The 16,580-nt window shown below is 35.9% G+C and overlaps 2 protein-coding genes and 1 long non-coding RNA gene across 3 annotated transcripts; 1 reads left to right on the forward strand and 2 right to left on the reverse strand.

Moving 5' to 3' along the window:
- Positions 1-685: 685 nt before the first annotated feature.
- LOC116428822 (UDP-glucosyltransferase 2-like) lies at positions 686-8,805 on the reverse strand. Its single transcript, XM_031980935.2, has 5 exons — positions 8,162-8,805; positions 4,100-4,470; positions 2,832-3,051; positions 2,525-2,744; positions 686-1,982 (listed from the first exon to the last, which is right to left on the reverse strand). Exons 1-5 carry the CDS (start codon positions 8,640-8,642, stop codon positions 1,685-1,687), a joined length of 1,590 nt encoding a protein of 529 aa, XP_031836795.1. The 5' UTR covers positions 8,643-8,805; the 3' UTR covers positions 686-1,684.
- LOC143175021 (uncharacterized) lies at positions 8,446-9,631 on the forward strand. The gene is made up of 3 exons (XR_012999595.1): positions 8,446-8,852; positions 8,926-9,197; positions 9,270-9,631. It is a non-coding gene; the product is annotated as an uncharacterized LOC143175021 (long non-coding RNA).
- LOC116434349 (UDP-glycosyltransferase UGT5-like) lies at positions 8,926-15,651 on the reverse strand. Its single transcript, XM_076371735.1, has 5 exons — positions 14,945-15,651; positions 12,872-13,242; positions 12,066-12,285; positions 11,759-11,978; positions 8,926-11,217 (listed from the first exon to the last, which is right to left on the reverse strand). The coding sequence occupies exons 1-5, from the start codon at positions 15,423-15,425 to the stop codon at positions 10,920-10,922; spliced, it is 1,590 nt and encodes a 529-aa protein (XP_076227850.1). The 5' UTR covers positions 15,426-15,651; the 3' UTR covers positions 8,926-10,919.
- Positions 15,652-16,580: the final 929 nt, after the last annotated feature.

Consider the following 16,580-nt stretch of genomic DNA (forward strand, 5'->3'; position numbering starts at 1 on the left):
AAAATGTACTGATAGACAATGAACATTGGTCGGTGACCGTTAACCTTACCCTCCTTTGAACTCCCCTACCACCTGTAGTACTATGGTATTACTAAACGAATTCTGTTTTGCAGTTTTATACCTGTGTTAGACCCAGATACCTCGATTAGAACTATAAGATTATAAAGGGTACTAAAAATAATAAGATAACAAAAACCATAAGAGCTCAAGTGCCAAAACAATATAAGTGTAAAACTTATTATTCCGTCGTGAACAAAAAACTAGATTTAAGTTACTACTTTGGCAAAATATTATTATCTGGTTGTTTTGAATAGTTTTATTGTCGCCTGTGTGCAAATAGCTATGCTGTTATGCAAATAAATTTTTTTTTAACTAAATATGCAGCGTGTAACAGAATCCCATTGCCTCTGTATCATTTTGGCTTGAGGATAGTCGGTTCAATTCGAACAGGAGCTTAACAAGAATTGAAATGACTAGCAGATTATTATTAGATGCATTAATCCAGCTACACTGATTTTCTACAGTTTATTCCATGTGGGAAGGACAGTAAATGTTTTATCTTAATGTTTGATTTATCTTAGTCAGTTACAAAGTATTAAGAATATTGAGATTTCTTTCTGGAATTCAAGCTGTGAGACAACGACCTTTATATTAATTTTCAAACTTTATTAATGCATGAAGGCATAATTCTACAATAGGAAAATGTTTTTGCTAATTATTACAATGTCGTTGTGATTTTTATAGTGCTCTAAGGGTTTATCTGTTTCTTTGAAACTATATAATGTAAAATTATTAAACCAATGAGGTCACTCAATTATTGAAACAATGCATTATATAGCAAAAATATATACACTATGATTGTGTAATTGATGGTAAATTATTTTCTCGCAATAACACCTATTTATGACAGACTTACACTATATTTTGATTTGAAAAAGAAGAAGGAATATAATGTACCGTATATGAGTTTCTTAAGGCGGCAATAATAGAAATTCATTTTTTCTACAAAACACTGGAATTTATTTATATTTATTTTCACAAGTGAGTATTTACCAGTTCTTGTAAACACTCCTTTCATGGAAAGAAACTAAATATGTCCGTACAATTAAATTAGTACATTAAAAATCTGGATCAACAAAAGTAAAAGCAAAACGGGAAATATAATAACATTTCATAAAAATATTTCATTTTAACTGAAGTTATTAATGACTTTTTAGTAAATAAATATTTAACATCATCAGTATTTACCTTTTACAAGAACAATTGCATTTAATAAGGCTGCACAATACGATCCTTAAGATTAATTCATATTGCAGGTATAAATAAAACAATATTGTAAGGTATATACTATACATAACAAATACACCAGACAATACTATATTACACTATATTTTAAATACCGTAACTCATATCGCACTTCGTAATCACTCACTCATTTAACTTCGCCAGATAATACTACGTGCATAAAAAACAGCTTAAATTATTAGTACTATAACATGTGTATGTTATTTGTATAATTCTGGCATGTCTTGTGTATAAATTAATGTACAAACACGTCGAGCATTCTGGTAACATTCGTACATCCAATGACTACTAAAACGATCAGCATGTTCCGCTGCAGAACACATGACGAACACAATTCATGAATGATATGTATGTATAATATTGTTTCACCAATTTAGAGCTAATTCATTTTTCGCTTTCCTCTTGTGGACATCAGGCGATAACGTTTGTAAGATCGCACGACTAGTGTCGCGATGATACTGGTCGTTTTTGAAACTACTAAAACGGCTACGATCGTCAGGAACACCACGATGTCCATATCGCAGCGTTGGTACCACGGTTGATCAGCCAAAGTCGATCGAAAATGAGGGGCTCCTTTGTGACGAATCACGTATTCCGTCCACCACGCTAGATGTTCTACCAAATCGTAAGGGTTGTCGTTCACGACCTTTTTGAGTTCGATCATTTTTTCCTTGTATCTGGAAAGATAAATGTACACTTACAATCGCCGTAGAGATTTTTCTTTTTAACATGAAAGCTCACTAAAATAGCTGTCATTTTTAAAATGTTAATCATTTTTGTAATTTCTTTTGCAAGAAGTAAATTGAATGTTACAGTGTGATATTTTGACACATAAAAACAGAATATTTCACATTAAATCACTCTATATTTTAGACGTTTCATAGTTGGTACAATGTATACATTTTTTAATCTTAATGACAGATTTTAGTAGACACTAGGTGTATTGTGCCATATAAAGATATTACCGTGAGTACTTTATCTAACTAAGTTTTATAGATTCGTTATTATTCAATCAGAATGCAAAGGTGTTATGTTTTCAAGAGGAAGGGGGTTCGAACCCATGTCTATGTGATCCTTCTTTATGATTAAAAATAATAGAAAAATAAAGTAGCGTCATCTATGTCGTTTATTACTTCGTATTTTCGTTAAAATCATTCATTTGGCAGTTATATCTTGAGATGTATATATTTCACGTATTTTATATAGTGTCAATACTCACTGTTTGTTATTTATCAGTTCTAGAATTGCCCCCTCCAATTCTTCTCTTGTGATGGTCGTGATTTCTAGATGTATCGCGACCCGAAGGGCTTCCATTCTAAGCACCTGGTAATCTTGATCCGCTAATACCGGAAGTCCTAATAGCGGTACCGTAAAATGTACCGCTTCTTCGGTACTTTGTAGACCTCCTTGGTAAATGAACATCTTAATATTGGGATGTGCTGCATAATAGTGAATAGCGATTAATAATTAGTAATTAAAGCCTATATACCATGAATTTACAAGTTACTTGGAGCATGAGATTTTACCAAGAATACTTTGTTGGGGAAGCCATTTTCCGAAAAAGATATTGTCACGTTTAACTGGCGGCTCTTTCTCGTACTTCCACACAACTTTGTAGGGCAATTTATCGAACACGTCCAGGAAAACCTGTAGAGTTTCTTTCGGCATGGACGAACTCATGGCGTTGCTGCCGAGGCTAAAGTAGATGCATCCTTCAGTCGCTTGATCCAAGAAGCGTTTCAAATCCTGACAGAAGAATGACAACGTATGAGAATAACGACGTTGGATGCGATTAAGATAAAGATGGAACGTAATAGTTAAATAATTTTCTACACTAATACTTCCAGATGAGCTATAAATATGTACAGTTTCACATTGCATGGAACTTTGATCGCGAGTTTCACGAACAAAGACCTATTTCTGATAACGTGATAATTTGAGGATTACTTTAAGTATTACATTTTCTTAGTACTGTAAGGGTATTAATTTCACGCATGCGGCTTCATCGGCATTTCATAATTGATACCACGGACGTGCTGTTTTCGATCTTTTAACACTTCTGAACCGGAAGCTGATCTTAACCGAACCTTCTCGAACATTCTTTTACATTCCAAGCCTTTCTCGCAATTTCTTTTTGGAACACTTCCCCTTCGAATTTGCCACTTTCGAGAGTCAATGCAGCACGTCGTGGTCCATCAGTCATTTTCACTCTGTGTTCATACTTGCAAATGTTCTCATTACGTTCACACTACGTTCACACTTGCGCATCTACACACCACGTTCACACCTGCCTTCTTACACTGCGTAAATAAAATATACTCTTCTTAAAGCATCGTTCCTATTTCAGAGATAACATATATTTTTCTGCTTCATTTGTTGTTGATTTATAATTTAAGAAATTGCAGCAATATGTAAAGATCTCACTGATAAATCGAAACACAAACAGTTCAATAACTGTCTTACTTAACAATCTGTCCTAATTAAAAACATTTAAAAAATTGTTTCACTGTGCTATTTATTCGAGTTGTAGCATTGAGTAATGTAATTAGTAGATTGTGGATTAGTGTGCTTTCGTAGCGAATTTGAAAGTACAAAATAACACAGAAAGCTCACAATACTAAAAAATATACCAAATGACCAAAATGTAATATTTTTTATAGTATTTGTTTAGAAAATCAATTTTCCACCGTATTTTTATACAATTATTTTTCTCAGTATGTTCTTTGACATTTGAATTTACATAAATATCTGTAGTATAATAATAACTGTCATAGTAAAATGAATTTAATCATACCTGGGGCAACGGAGTCAATTTTTCCTTGACGTGGAATGAGGTGAACATGATCATGTTTGCCAGTTTCGGTCGTGCCGCAGTTAATGCATCGGCTTGATTGACAAATATAAGGCTGGTATTCTTCAGTATGTCGAGTAGTGGGGGCAGAGGCCTCTCGAAGTACTTCTCCACTAATTTCTGTTGCTGGTGAAATATGTTGCTGTACAAAAAGTACATGTAGCGATAGAGTTTCACGAAATTCTGTAGCCGTTTCCAAAATGGCTGATGCGTTCCTATGTTCGCTTCCATTTCCCAGGTGTATTCGTGCGATGGCAATACAAGGCCGCCGAGAGCATGTTCATTGAGTGTAAGCAGCCCTAATGAACTTAATCCTAAAAACATGCGAAAGGATAAAATTATTTTATATAATAATTTTATTGTTAAAATATTGTCATTATAAAGGGAGACAGATAATTTAGTATAGCTTTCCTCTTGCTTTCGTTTCGTCCAATTTTCATTTCTTTTTACAATTAACAACTGTTAAGCTATACAGGATCTATAAAAAATTAAGTTTTAGTAACAACTAATTAGTTTAAGTGACATTACTCCAATGAAATTTAAATTTACATTCGTTATTGAAGACAGCATTTTAAGTAAGGCTTCCAAATAACTTAATTGACAGTCTTTTGGCGACAGTTCTAGCTCTCCGCCAACAGAAGGCCTACACGCGTAGGACCTTCCCGCTCCTAGTCAGTTCCGCGTGAATTTGTATAGATGTAAGTATCCGTTAAACCTCTTCCAATCGTCCCGGCGTCCCGGCGTCAAAGCCGTGGGTCTACCAGCTTGCCTTACTGACGAAACCACTGGTAGACCTCGGAAGAAACGCCTCACTTCCACCCGTTGAAACTTTTCTAGTTCCATTCTTTATAGTAAATCCTTGGTCGCTTACGTCTCGTAGAACGTTTGACATATTCACAAAAAGAGTTTTGAAATTTTGGTAATTATTTACAGAGACGTAAGTGTGTATATTTCATCTTTTCCAATGACTGTACTTTCCTGTATACATATAACTGTCGTTCGGTTTATAATTGCAGAAGTACAATCAATCGACCATTCACACCCTACAATATATATGGTATGTAATATTATATATATGTGTATATAAATACTTATGTATTTCTGCAACTATAAACCGGATGTCATCTTGCAACTAGATAGCGCCGGTATGTTTGGGAAATAAAGTGACTGATTTAGGAAAATCTTGAATGGCTGAAGAAGAGCCAAGGAGAGTGTTCGGAACTGTCATGTTAGGTATCCTCCTGCGTCCCCCTTTAACGCTACCAGCGTCACATATTTGTGACTGCCATAATTCTATATTTTAAATAATGAAAATGAAATTAATCCTATGGATAGTGTTATTACAAATTATAAATTACGACATTATATTTAGGAACTCAATAGGAAATAAGTGCTGGTAGCCGACGTGTTAATTTACTCGGAGACTTGGTTAAACAAAGTTAAACAAAGCCAGTCCCTTCGAAGTTAGGTATTCTACCTATTCATCTTTTCCTCTATCATTAGATAGGACACCTTTCAGAGATGTTCGTGTACCAAATTTATATGTCCAAAAGACTTCACTTCCCTTGATTATCACACCGTGATGGGGACTCGAAATAAGTACCCAAAGAGATGAGTCCTAGAACAAGAACCTCGCCAAACCTATACATCACTGAAGACCCCCGTTTTTCCAAATTCTTTTTCCCCACTCCTTTTAAGTTTTAAGTTTCCCTAAGTCCTTTTATGCTGAAGTCAGACTCCTTTATTAGTTGGCAAAAGAAAGACGGTTTAAAATAGAAGAGAACGAACAGTTTCCGAAAATCTGTTATCACTACTGCTGTTGTAAAAGAATTTGGACCAAATGCCGTTTGCCTAAACTCAAGTGGAATCAATGCAAGAAACAGAAGCCCTGACAAGGTTGGTAAGCAGAGATTCTAGTGAAACATGAGTACAGGACACCTACAAAAAAGAATGCTTTCCGTCGCAGAACAATAGAACGTGCATTTCTTTTCTACCTGCAAAGGTTAAGGATGAAAATTGACCCAGTTTGAACCTGGCTACCAATAAAAATTTGTTGCACGACAATATTCTGTATGTTTTAATAGAATCCAACATGTATAATTATTTATTTCGATGATGGTGTGAAGGTTTTAAAAAATAGATGCAAACGTTGGAATGTTTGTCTTTAGTAAAACTCGAAAATTAATTTATTACCTTTCTAAAATTAAAATAATTAAATGGAATAAATAATTTTTTTCAATTATAAATAACTTTTTAAATTAATAATAAAATATGTGCCAAAAAATGAGTATCAATAATGAAAAAAAACATTGTTTTAAATATTTCGATTAGGCAATACACAATGTTACACAATTTGAAAACATTTTATTTATACAGACTGAAACTCCCACATAACAAAAATTTTATGGTTCCTTCAGTATATTCAATATCAATCTATAATGAATTTTCAACTAATTATCATTATCATCTTTTCTGATCACGAGAATAATGTATTGTACAGAACATTATGATTCTGGAATTTTTTTAAACTAAGTGCTGCCTCTAATAAAGCTAACAATACGGGTAATGAATATTTATCGTACATTTTGAATTCCTGGTTTAAACTTTTATATCACGCGACAAACTGAGAAGAATCTCACGACCTTGATCGACTAAATCCACAAGCTGAAATATTGTAGTAAGTAAATATTTACGAATATGTAAAAACTGTATGAGAACGCCGATTAGGTTAACAGAAAATCTTACTCGGAGTCATGACTTTAACAATCAATGTGAAGATCAAAATCATTCGCGTAGTGTCCCTTAAAGTAAATGTTTACCAATTATTAAACAGTTTTACCGTTTAACACTAGAATTACGAATATTTATTGGACACTGTATTTTATCGTGCCTGAAAAAGTAGATGTTCGTTTATGTACGTTTTGGAAACTAGTAGAGTTGTAGGATCATGATTCCGAAGTTTCAATTTTCTAGACGTTTTGAACACTATCACACGTTGCACAGAATATGCATCCGAAAGGAGTGGTGCATTATACGATTTGAATGTGATTTTCTGTAGAAATTCCTAACATTCTTGAGAATCCTGAACATTTTTTAAATCTCGCACAATTTATAATTGAGTGCCTTAAAAACAGAAGCTTTTATGAAATACTGTTTATAAAATTCAATATCTAACAATTTGTCGTCTTCCGTAAACATATTGTTAATTGTACATTCAAAGAAATCCACCTTTCATCATTTAATTTCTTTTTAGGAGCCTTCCTTGATTTATCTCCTATTCTGTTTTCCATTTTATAACGTCTTATAAATAATTCCACAACGTTACTCTCATGACATTATTCAACTTGGTGATTATTCTGATTAATAGTGTATTTATTGACCTGATAAATTTTTAATAACGAATATCTTAAAAACTACTGAGTATCTGCCCATATAATGATATATATTCATAAACAGAAGAATCAAATCTACCAATATACAAAGTTTTAACGAAATCGTTGACCCGAAGGCCTTGCACTCTCCTTGTAAATATTTTTATCTCGGAAACTATTGAGTATTGGACCCATGTTCACTGAGATTTTTTTACTGAGTTTAATGAGTTGTACATGCCTTATCATTTGTGCGCAACATTTTGTTAGACTCTGCATATGAGTTTCGAAACAGATAAATGTTTTCATTAGACACCTGTAGAAACAAATATTTCGTAAACTGTTGAAATATGTGTCTAATAGTTATAATAAAATTAAATGTAGGAAACATGTCGACATAAGACTATTAAGACTTAATACGCAAACATTGAAATACGCATAAAAAAGGTTTCTATTATTTTTCCATAATTTCCAATGATGTTTCCGCTTTTGTTATCACTATTACTTTTATTACTGTTTTCCAACGATACTTCGCTCGATTTCAGAATACGTCCCGTTAACAACACTTCTTTTCAAGTTCCTTCTACATTTTTATTTCACCAAACACTAATCTATCAAAGTGAAAATTAAAACATACCTATCAAAGGCGCGTTGAACCTGTGAGCGAAGGCGTACACAGAGGGTGTGAGTAACATTTCGGCGAACACAAGGTCGAAATGCTCGTTGCTGTTAGGAGCATACAACCGTTTTACATCCGTGTTGTTCAGTATGTGTTGCGCAGCAATATCGATCAGGCGCAGCATGTTTTCCTCGACGAACGTCAGAAAATCGGCCTTCTCGAACCGCCGCTTAACGAAATCGACCCCTCTGACGTCTTTGTACATCTGACTAATGTTGATCTGCGTGAAGTTCTTTCGGTTCATGTTCGGAATCGGATCCGTAGTAATGAGCACAATCTCGTGCCCTCGTTTATGCAGTTCTAGCCATAATGGTCGGTACGGAATCTGATGGCTGTAGGATGCCGTCGGGAGGATCGCAAGAATCTTGGCACACTGCTGCTGCTTGATGACGCATAGGACGCAGAAGAGGAAAAGTGCGACGGGCACGATGTAGTTCATGGCGGTACGTTAGTGAACGATCGACTGCGGACGCTGGTCGCGGAACTACTAATCGTAAGACGGCGTGTGACGCGAATCAACGCAATACTCAGAGCTTTATAAACGAATAGTATCAGCAGTAGAATTCTGTGGTTAGTTTCCCCGCTGAGTCACGATACGAAAGAGGAACAGATAGTGCAATTAATCGATAATATGATAAGATGTTTTATTGTGCGTTTCATGGGATCTGCTTACAAGTGCTTTTTTCTCACGTAAATCCGATACTGTAATCGTCTCATTGCAGTCAATTTTCAACTTTAATTGAGGAACAAAACATCTAGAGCGTTGCGGTGACAAAATTAGAAAGGAATGCGATACTTGCACGCATGGTTGTTATAGGTGTCCCGCGCACGTTTACACGTTCGCGACCAACGCTTGTTTCAGTACCTATCTTCATAGTTATAATATTATAGTAAACGCAACAAATTGTGTTTACAAAATGAAAATAAAATTCAAGAAAAATATGTTATCAACTTCGATCGCAGTACACTATCTGTTATGATTTTAGATAAAAAGGTAAGTAATTGAATTTTCTTTACGCAAGATGTGTAAACTGTTGTGCGTTACATTTTGCGGCATGATTTTCAGGCATGACAAATCCACTTGAACCAACTATCAATCGATCAACAAGCTGATCTGCTTGAAATTGTCTAGATGAGACGTTCATTTGGGAATGTTGTGATAAAAACTTTTTGTTTATTGCTGATTCAGTTAGTGGTATTAATGATACTCTATGTTATATTTTTGTCATTGCAAGATTAGCATTTTGCACTTTTTGCTAAATAATAAAACGTTACCTCATTTTTAATATTTCTCCTTCCGGCACATTCCGGATCTCCATCTGGTTCATTCCAGTTCTATATCCAGTCAAATGGACCATTCCAAACTTTTGCACATAATTTCCCAGATAAAAGGTTATGTTTGTTTCGCGGTGCGACTTCCAGAAAGGCATCTCAATGCTCTCAATGCTTCAGAACTCATTGAGACGAATTAATCATTGAGATTTTCAATTTTTAATGTGATGGAGCACAATCTGAGCTGTTAATATTCTGCATGTCAATCCATCCCTGTGTCATAAGGGACTTTCTTACCCAACTAGCATGTTAATCTTAGCACAGGATTTCCACCCTACGAAGTTGTGTCTTCTGGCCATAATAATTAATCTGTAGTCAAATATGGTGTGTACCGGTAACCACAGAAAATTTGTTTACGAGTGATCGACTAGCTAAAAAATTAATAGTAAAAAAACTACTATTCTTGGAATCATTACAGGAAATAAGTGCGAATTCCCCAAATATTCAAAGCAAGTAAAAGACACATGTCACAGTTTTCAATAAGATTATACAGGTCATGATATAACTCCGTAGCGATTAGTTGTGCAACGAAAAAGAAACATTTGGTACACAAGGGTTCAGCAAGATTTATGGAATGCACAACGTAAGACACTATCTTTGAGAAAGCGTCTTCAACATTTTTAGCCACTTGACGGACAAATGAGTCCACGTAGTTTTCCCATGACAATGTCAATAACACAAGTGAATGCCATAAATCTTGGATCTTCGAAGGGCTTGCAGCACCGAGTGTTTAACGACGTGCGTTCTGGCTTTTGTCAGGCCGGAAGACACCTCGCTGCATCGCCGCGAACTATTTTTTGAGCAACAACCGCCCTCACTCTCACAACGAGTTAGGGGCGTAGAGAGTGGCTGGCCTTGTACAAAATTCCTCGATCGGTGGAAATCATTTGCAATGACTTAACCAATCGAGAATAACCGTAAAGCTCCTCCAGAAGAGGACACAGTCTTTTACAAAGGAGCGCGTGGCATTTTTGAGACTGATTTCTACGTGTGGTTTTCTAGACGCATCACTTGGACATTTCTTTTTGGACATAAATCCAGAATCCAACTATGTTCCTTCAACTTTCACTATGTATAAAAACAAATCAAACGAATAAGTGTTCCTACTAAGTTTAATTACTAATCACTCACACATTTAACTTCGCTAGCAAATATTACGTCTATAAAAAAACTGCTTAAATTATTAGTACGCTAACATGTTTATGTTATTCGTATAATTCTGGCTTGTCCTGCGTATAAATTAATTTATAAACACGTCGAGCATTCTGGTAACCTTCGTACATTCAATGACTACTAAAACGATCGGCATGTTCCGCTGCAAAACACATGACAAGCATAATTTATAAATCGTATATAGGTACAACACTGTTTCTCCAATTTAAAGCTAATTAATTTTTCGCTTTTTTGTTGTTGCCATCAGCTGATAGCGTTTGTAAGATCGCACGACTAGTGTCGCGATGATACTGGTCGTTTTTGAAATTACTAAAACGGCTACGATAGTCAGGAACACCACGATGTCCATATCGCAGCGTTGGTACCACGGTTGATCAGCCAAAGTCGATCGAAAATGAGGGGCTCCTTTGTGACGGATCACGTATTCCGTCCACCACGCTAGATGCTTTACCATGTCGTGAGGGTTGTCGTTCACTCTCTTTTTGAGTTCGATCATTCTTTCCTTGTATCTGGAAAGAGACAAGTAGACCCGTAGTCGTCGCACAGATTTTTCTTTTTGATACGAAAATATACTACATAGCTGCCATATTTAACAAGTTGAGCATTGTTGTCATTTATTTTGTCACAAGTAAATTCTATGTTACAACTTGTTATCTTGATATTCATAGACAGTATACTTTACAGTAAATCACTTCACATTTTAAATGTTTCGTAGTTCTTACGAAGTATACAGTTATTACAACCCTCGACTGTCTTTGGTAGGATGGAGATAAGTGTCTATTGAAGTCAAAAGAAATAAATCTTTAGTTAACTAAGTTCTACAGATTCATTAATATTCCATCATAATTCAAAGGTGTTTATTCTTTAGAAAAGAAAGGTGTTTCGATCTCATATTCATGTAATCGTTTTTCATCCTTTGACATTATAGAATATGAAAGTTTGAACAACTATGCCGCTATCACTCTGTATTTTCCCAATAAAATCATTCATTCGTTGGTTGTATTGTAAAATGTACGTATCACGCGTATTATATATACTATGTATACTCACTGTTTGTTATTTATCAGTTCTAGAATTGCCCCCTCCAAATCTTCTCTTGTGATGGTCGTGATTTCTAAACGTATTGCGACCCGAAGTGCTTCCATTCTAAGCACTTGGTAATCTTGATCCCCAAGTACTGGAAGACCTAATAACGGCACCGTGAAATGTACCGCTTCTTCCGTACTCTGCAGACCTCCTTGGTAAATGAACATCTTCACATTGGGATGTGCTGTGCAACAGTGAATAGCGATTAATAATTAGTAATTAAAGCCTATATAACATGAATTTACAAGTTACTTGCAACATAAGATTTTACCAAGAATACTTTGTTGGGGAAGCCATTTTCCGAAAAAGATATTGTCACGTTTAACTGGCGGCTCTTTCTCGTACTTCCACACAACTTTGTAGGGCAATTTATCGAACACATCGAGGAAAACCTGTATAGTTTCTTTCGGCATGTCCGAACTCATGGCGTTGCTGCCGAGGCTGAAGTAGATGCATCCTTCAGTCGCTTGATCCAAGAAGCGTTTCAAATCCTACCACAAGGAATTGAAAATAATTACTTCTTTCGCTGTTATAAAAAAACCAGCGCAACATACTTCTGGCTGTTGAAATATAGTGCGATTAAGATAAGGATTGAACGTAATAATTGTATGAGTTTTTTATGCAAATAACATCTTAAATTTCTTAATTGAGGACCATAAACGTTCATAGTTTAAGTGTTATATTTCCTTAGAATGTTATTCAAAAATATTTTTCGTTATATTACATTATATACTATTTTATTATTTAATTGCTGATTTATAATTTCAGGAGTTTTATCAATATGTAAAAATACCGTCGAGAAATCCACGTAAACAACACAAACTATCCAAATTAAATAGATCTAAATGTTTATTTAACTGTCCCACTCACACGAGACTTAACAATTCAATAACTATAATTAGGCAACGGATTCTTATGCATTTCTGGAGAATATACAGCTGAAAATCTGTGCTGGACGCACACGATTCAAGAAGATATATCACTTATTCAACGTGAATTACTTGATTTTAATACTGAAATCGCATAAAGGGGAGCAGTATAATAACAACTCTCACAGTAAAATGAACATAATCATACCTGGGGCAACGGAGCCAGTTTTTCATTGACGTGGAAGGAGGTAAAGGTGATCATGTTTGCCAGTTTCGGTCGAGCTGGAATTATAGCATCGGCTTGATTGACAAATATAAGGCTGGTGTTCTTCAGTATGTCGAGTAGTGAAGACGGTGGCTTCTCGAAGTACTTTTCTGCTAATTTCTGTTGCTGGGGAAATAGGTCACGGTACAAAATATACATGGTACGATACAGATTTATGAAATTCTGTAATCTTTTCCAAAATGGCTGATGCGTTCCTATGTTCGCTTCCACTTCCCAGGTGTATTCGTGCGATGGCAATACAAGGCCGCCGAGAGCATGTTCATTGAGTGTAGTCATCCCTAATGAGCTTAATCCTAAAAGCATACAAACGAATAAAATCGTTTTAATTAATAATTTTATGGTTAGGATATTTTTATTATAGGTGGAGAGAAATATGTACTTAGTATAACTTCCCTCACGCTTTTGTTTCGTCTAACTTTCATATCACCTTTCAATTAACAGTTCCTATATTGTGTGAGATCTATAGAAAATAATTAATTAACTATCTACTTTAGAAGACATCGTGTCGGTGGCTTGGACATAGTCTCTGCAGGAGTCTTTAGGATAATCGTAAAAAAGGTTTTAACGTTTTGGTAATTATTTTCAGAGACATATGTGTTTACATTTCGCCGAATTCAATGACCTTGAAATGTTGCCTTAAGAACACCATTCGGACTAACTTTCCTCTATCCATATAACTGTCGTTTGGTCATAATGTCCGAACTAATAAAAATATATTTAATATTACATACTCTATCTCTCTTAGTAATAAGTGAAGTAATTACCCGTTGTAATAATTCCTATTTACAACTAAGTGTAAATGCACATCAAATCAAATGCCAATTTAACTTTTGTTTACCTGGTAGATGTACTACCAAAAATGCAAAGCACAAAGTACATGATGCTAAAAATATTTTTCAAATATTTAAGAATGTTGAAGGACAGTAAGAGTTTCAAGAACAATAGATGGTAGTTTACGTAGATTTTGGAACTTAGTAGAATTATGTGAGGTTCCGAAAATTTCGAGATCTTGAAACTATTCGGCTTGCCGAATATCCTGAGAATTGGACTGCCGTTTCGAGATATTCTTCGGATGGTCAGGCCGTGGTTTTAAAAGTTCGATTTTTTAGACGTTTCCGGACACTACCACGTGTTGCTTAGGGATGCTTCAAGAAAGAGCGGTACATTATACGATTTGACTGTGATTTCCTGTTAAAATCCTGAACATTTGCGAATCTAGCGCACTTTAGAATTGAGTGCTTTGAAAACAGATTTCAGATATGTTTTCTATAATCGTATCAGTTAAAATCGACATACACTTGTATGAGATACTAATTATTATATTCTGTATCCACCAAATTAACTAGTTTCGTATAACTCGAGTAAATGGTAGATTTCAGCCAAATCTATCTAATCGTTAGAACCGTGAATCATGTGTGCACACTGAATGTATATTGTATCTTCGTATCTTGTCTTCAGCTGCTACTTTAGATAAAGAACGCGTCGCTGTATTCGTATAATCACTGATCTTAAGAAACGTGTATATATGTTTCATGCCACTAAAGTCAATACACGTGGATACCATATCATATTTTCAAGTTGCATGTAAGGAAGATTGCTGAAATTTTTACAAATAAAAGTACTTGTCAATAAAAAGGACAAAATTCTTACTTTCCTTGTGATTTCCTCTGTGAATTTTTTATTCACATTTGTGATAGATACGTGTCTCAACTATTACTTCTATTGAGGTAATGAATCTTACATTGGACAAAATTTTGCTGGTGCGTTAAAGGAATTTTACATTTTCACAGTTGTTAATATACTATTAAACATGTATACGTACAAATACCTATGTTTCGAGAAGAAAATATATTTTCACCAGATGCCAGTAGAAAAAAATGTTTCTTAAATTGCTAAAATATGTACGTAATCACTTTAGCAATACATTCTTCCAATTTTCTGCTACATTTCTGTTTTAGCAACCCGTAATCTATTAAAGTGAAAATTAAAATATACCTATCATAGGCGCGTTGAACCTGTGAGCGAAAGCGTACACTGCAGGAGTGAATAACATCTCGACCAGCACAACGTCGAAATGCTCGTTGTTGTTAGGAGCATACAACCGTTTCAAATCCGTGTTGTTCAGCAAGGTTTCAGTGAGAACACCGGCCATATCTAGGAAGGTTTCTCTGATTAATGTCAGGCAGTCTACTTTGTCGAACCGCGACTTAATGAAGTCAAGTTTTCTGATCTCGCTGTAGCTTTGGCCGACGTTGATCTGCGTGAAGTTCTTCCGATCCAGGTTCGGAATTGGATTCGCAGTAACGAGTACGATGTCGTGACCTCGTTTATTGAGTTCCAACCATAATGGGCGGAACGGGATCTGATGACTGTAGGAAGGCGTTGGAACGATAGCTAGAATCCTGGCAGACTGCAACTGCCTGATGACACATAGGACGCAGAAGAGGAAAAGCGCGCCGGGCACTGTGAACTTCATGGTGGTACGTTGATGAACGATCGACTGCAGACGATGGTCGCGGATCTACTGATCATAGGACGATGGGTTACCGCAGATTGTCGGAAGAAGAGCTTTTTGAAGGAGCGCTATCAGCAATAGAATCCAATGATTAATATTTGCCGAGTCACGGCGTCGGACTGAGATGTGTTGTGTAATAGTTGGCCTATAGGTGTATATGTTGTTTAGTTCTGCGAATCACGGGTCAGTTTAGATGTGCATCCTCCTCCCGTATGCTCGACACTGTAATCTTCTCATTGTACTCGATTTTCTTCTCATGCTTGAGTCAGAGTGTATACGACGCTGCATTATCGGAGCAGGGCCGTTTTAACTGATAGGCGGGTCAATTAACGCGTCGGGGTAAATTTCGGTAGGTATGCAATGCTTACGTACACAAGTGGAATAGATGTACCATGCACGTTAACCCGTATGCCTCCAAGAGATTAGAGTTTTTTACTATGTGCCCTACATGTATTATGAAATAATTCTAACATATATTGTGTATCCATTAGGTTGGATAAAATGTGTGTTACCATGATTTGGTATTTTCGACATTCCAATCAGCGCATAATTCCAAAAATGGGAGGCGTTTTGGACGTCGCCCGTTGGCCAGCCCTCTTGGTGCAATGGTGCGGGCAATGGCCACTTGCGGGGGATGCGCTAAGATTTGCCGATGCCTTGGAAATTTCCTCCGGGTTGACTCTTGTCTGAAGGAACCGTTACGAACGTGGTTCGAGTCGTCCCGTTGGAAATTCCGGATTTACGATATGGTCGGTTGTCTGAACGAACAAAGTAAAAATTCCAAAACTATTGTCTGGAAACACGCGGAGTGACTAAATGATTTTACCATGATTTAGGGTGAAATTCCCCCTTGTGACAAAAAATAAACTGATTTCGGAAAAAGCTAATTCCGAAAATAATTTTGTTGGCACGTCCATGTCGTAAACGAACCTTCGAAGATTTTCGCCGTTTTGTTCCGTATCGGTCGGAACATGCTCCCCCCACCCCTTCGTTGATCGGCACGAACGATCAATATGAATACAACGCGACAATTATGTAACCTAATCTGCGCATGAGCTTCTAATGTTTGCGGTACTGCTAATGAGAGTCTGAATCAGGTAGAGGTGCCAGTTGCCT

Source organism: Nomia melanderi, chromosome 10, assembly GCF_051020985.1.
Source record: "Nomia melanderi isolate GNS246 chromosome 10, iyNomMela1, whole genome shotgun sequence".
NCBI classification, from domain to species: domain Eukaryota; kingdom Metazoa; phylum Arthropoda; class Insecta; order Hymenoptera; family Halictidae; genus Nomia; species Nomia melanderi.

Bases quoted from the DNA above. Each gene is read 5' to 3' on its own strand.
- LOC116434349 (XM_076371735.1), bottom strand. From the start codon at position 15,425: ATGAAGTTCACAGTGCCCGGCGCGCTTTTCCTCTTCTGCGTCCTATGT. The intron at 13,243-14,944 runs GTATATTTTAAT...GTATGCTTTTAG, and splicing joins GTTCAACGCGCCTATGATAG to GATTAAGCTCATTAGGGATG. The intron at 12,286-12,871 runs GTATGATTATGT...TCCTTGTGGTAG, and splicing joins AACTGGCTCCGTTGCCCCAG to GATTTGAAACGCTTCTTGGA.
- LOC116428822 (XM_031980935.2), bottom strand. From the start codon at position 8,642: ATGAACTACATCGTGCCCGTCGCACTTTTCCTCTTCTGCGTCCTATGC. The intron at 4,471-8,161 runs GTATGTTTTAAT...GCATGTTTTTAG, and splicing joins GTTCAACGCGCCTTTGATAG to GATTAAGTTCATTAGGGCTG. The intron at 2,745-2,831 runs GTAAAATCTCAT...ACTATTATGCAG, and splicing joins TCCCCAACAAAGTATTCTTG to CACATCCCAATATTAAGATG.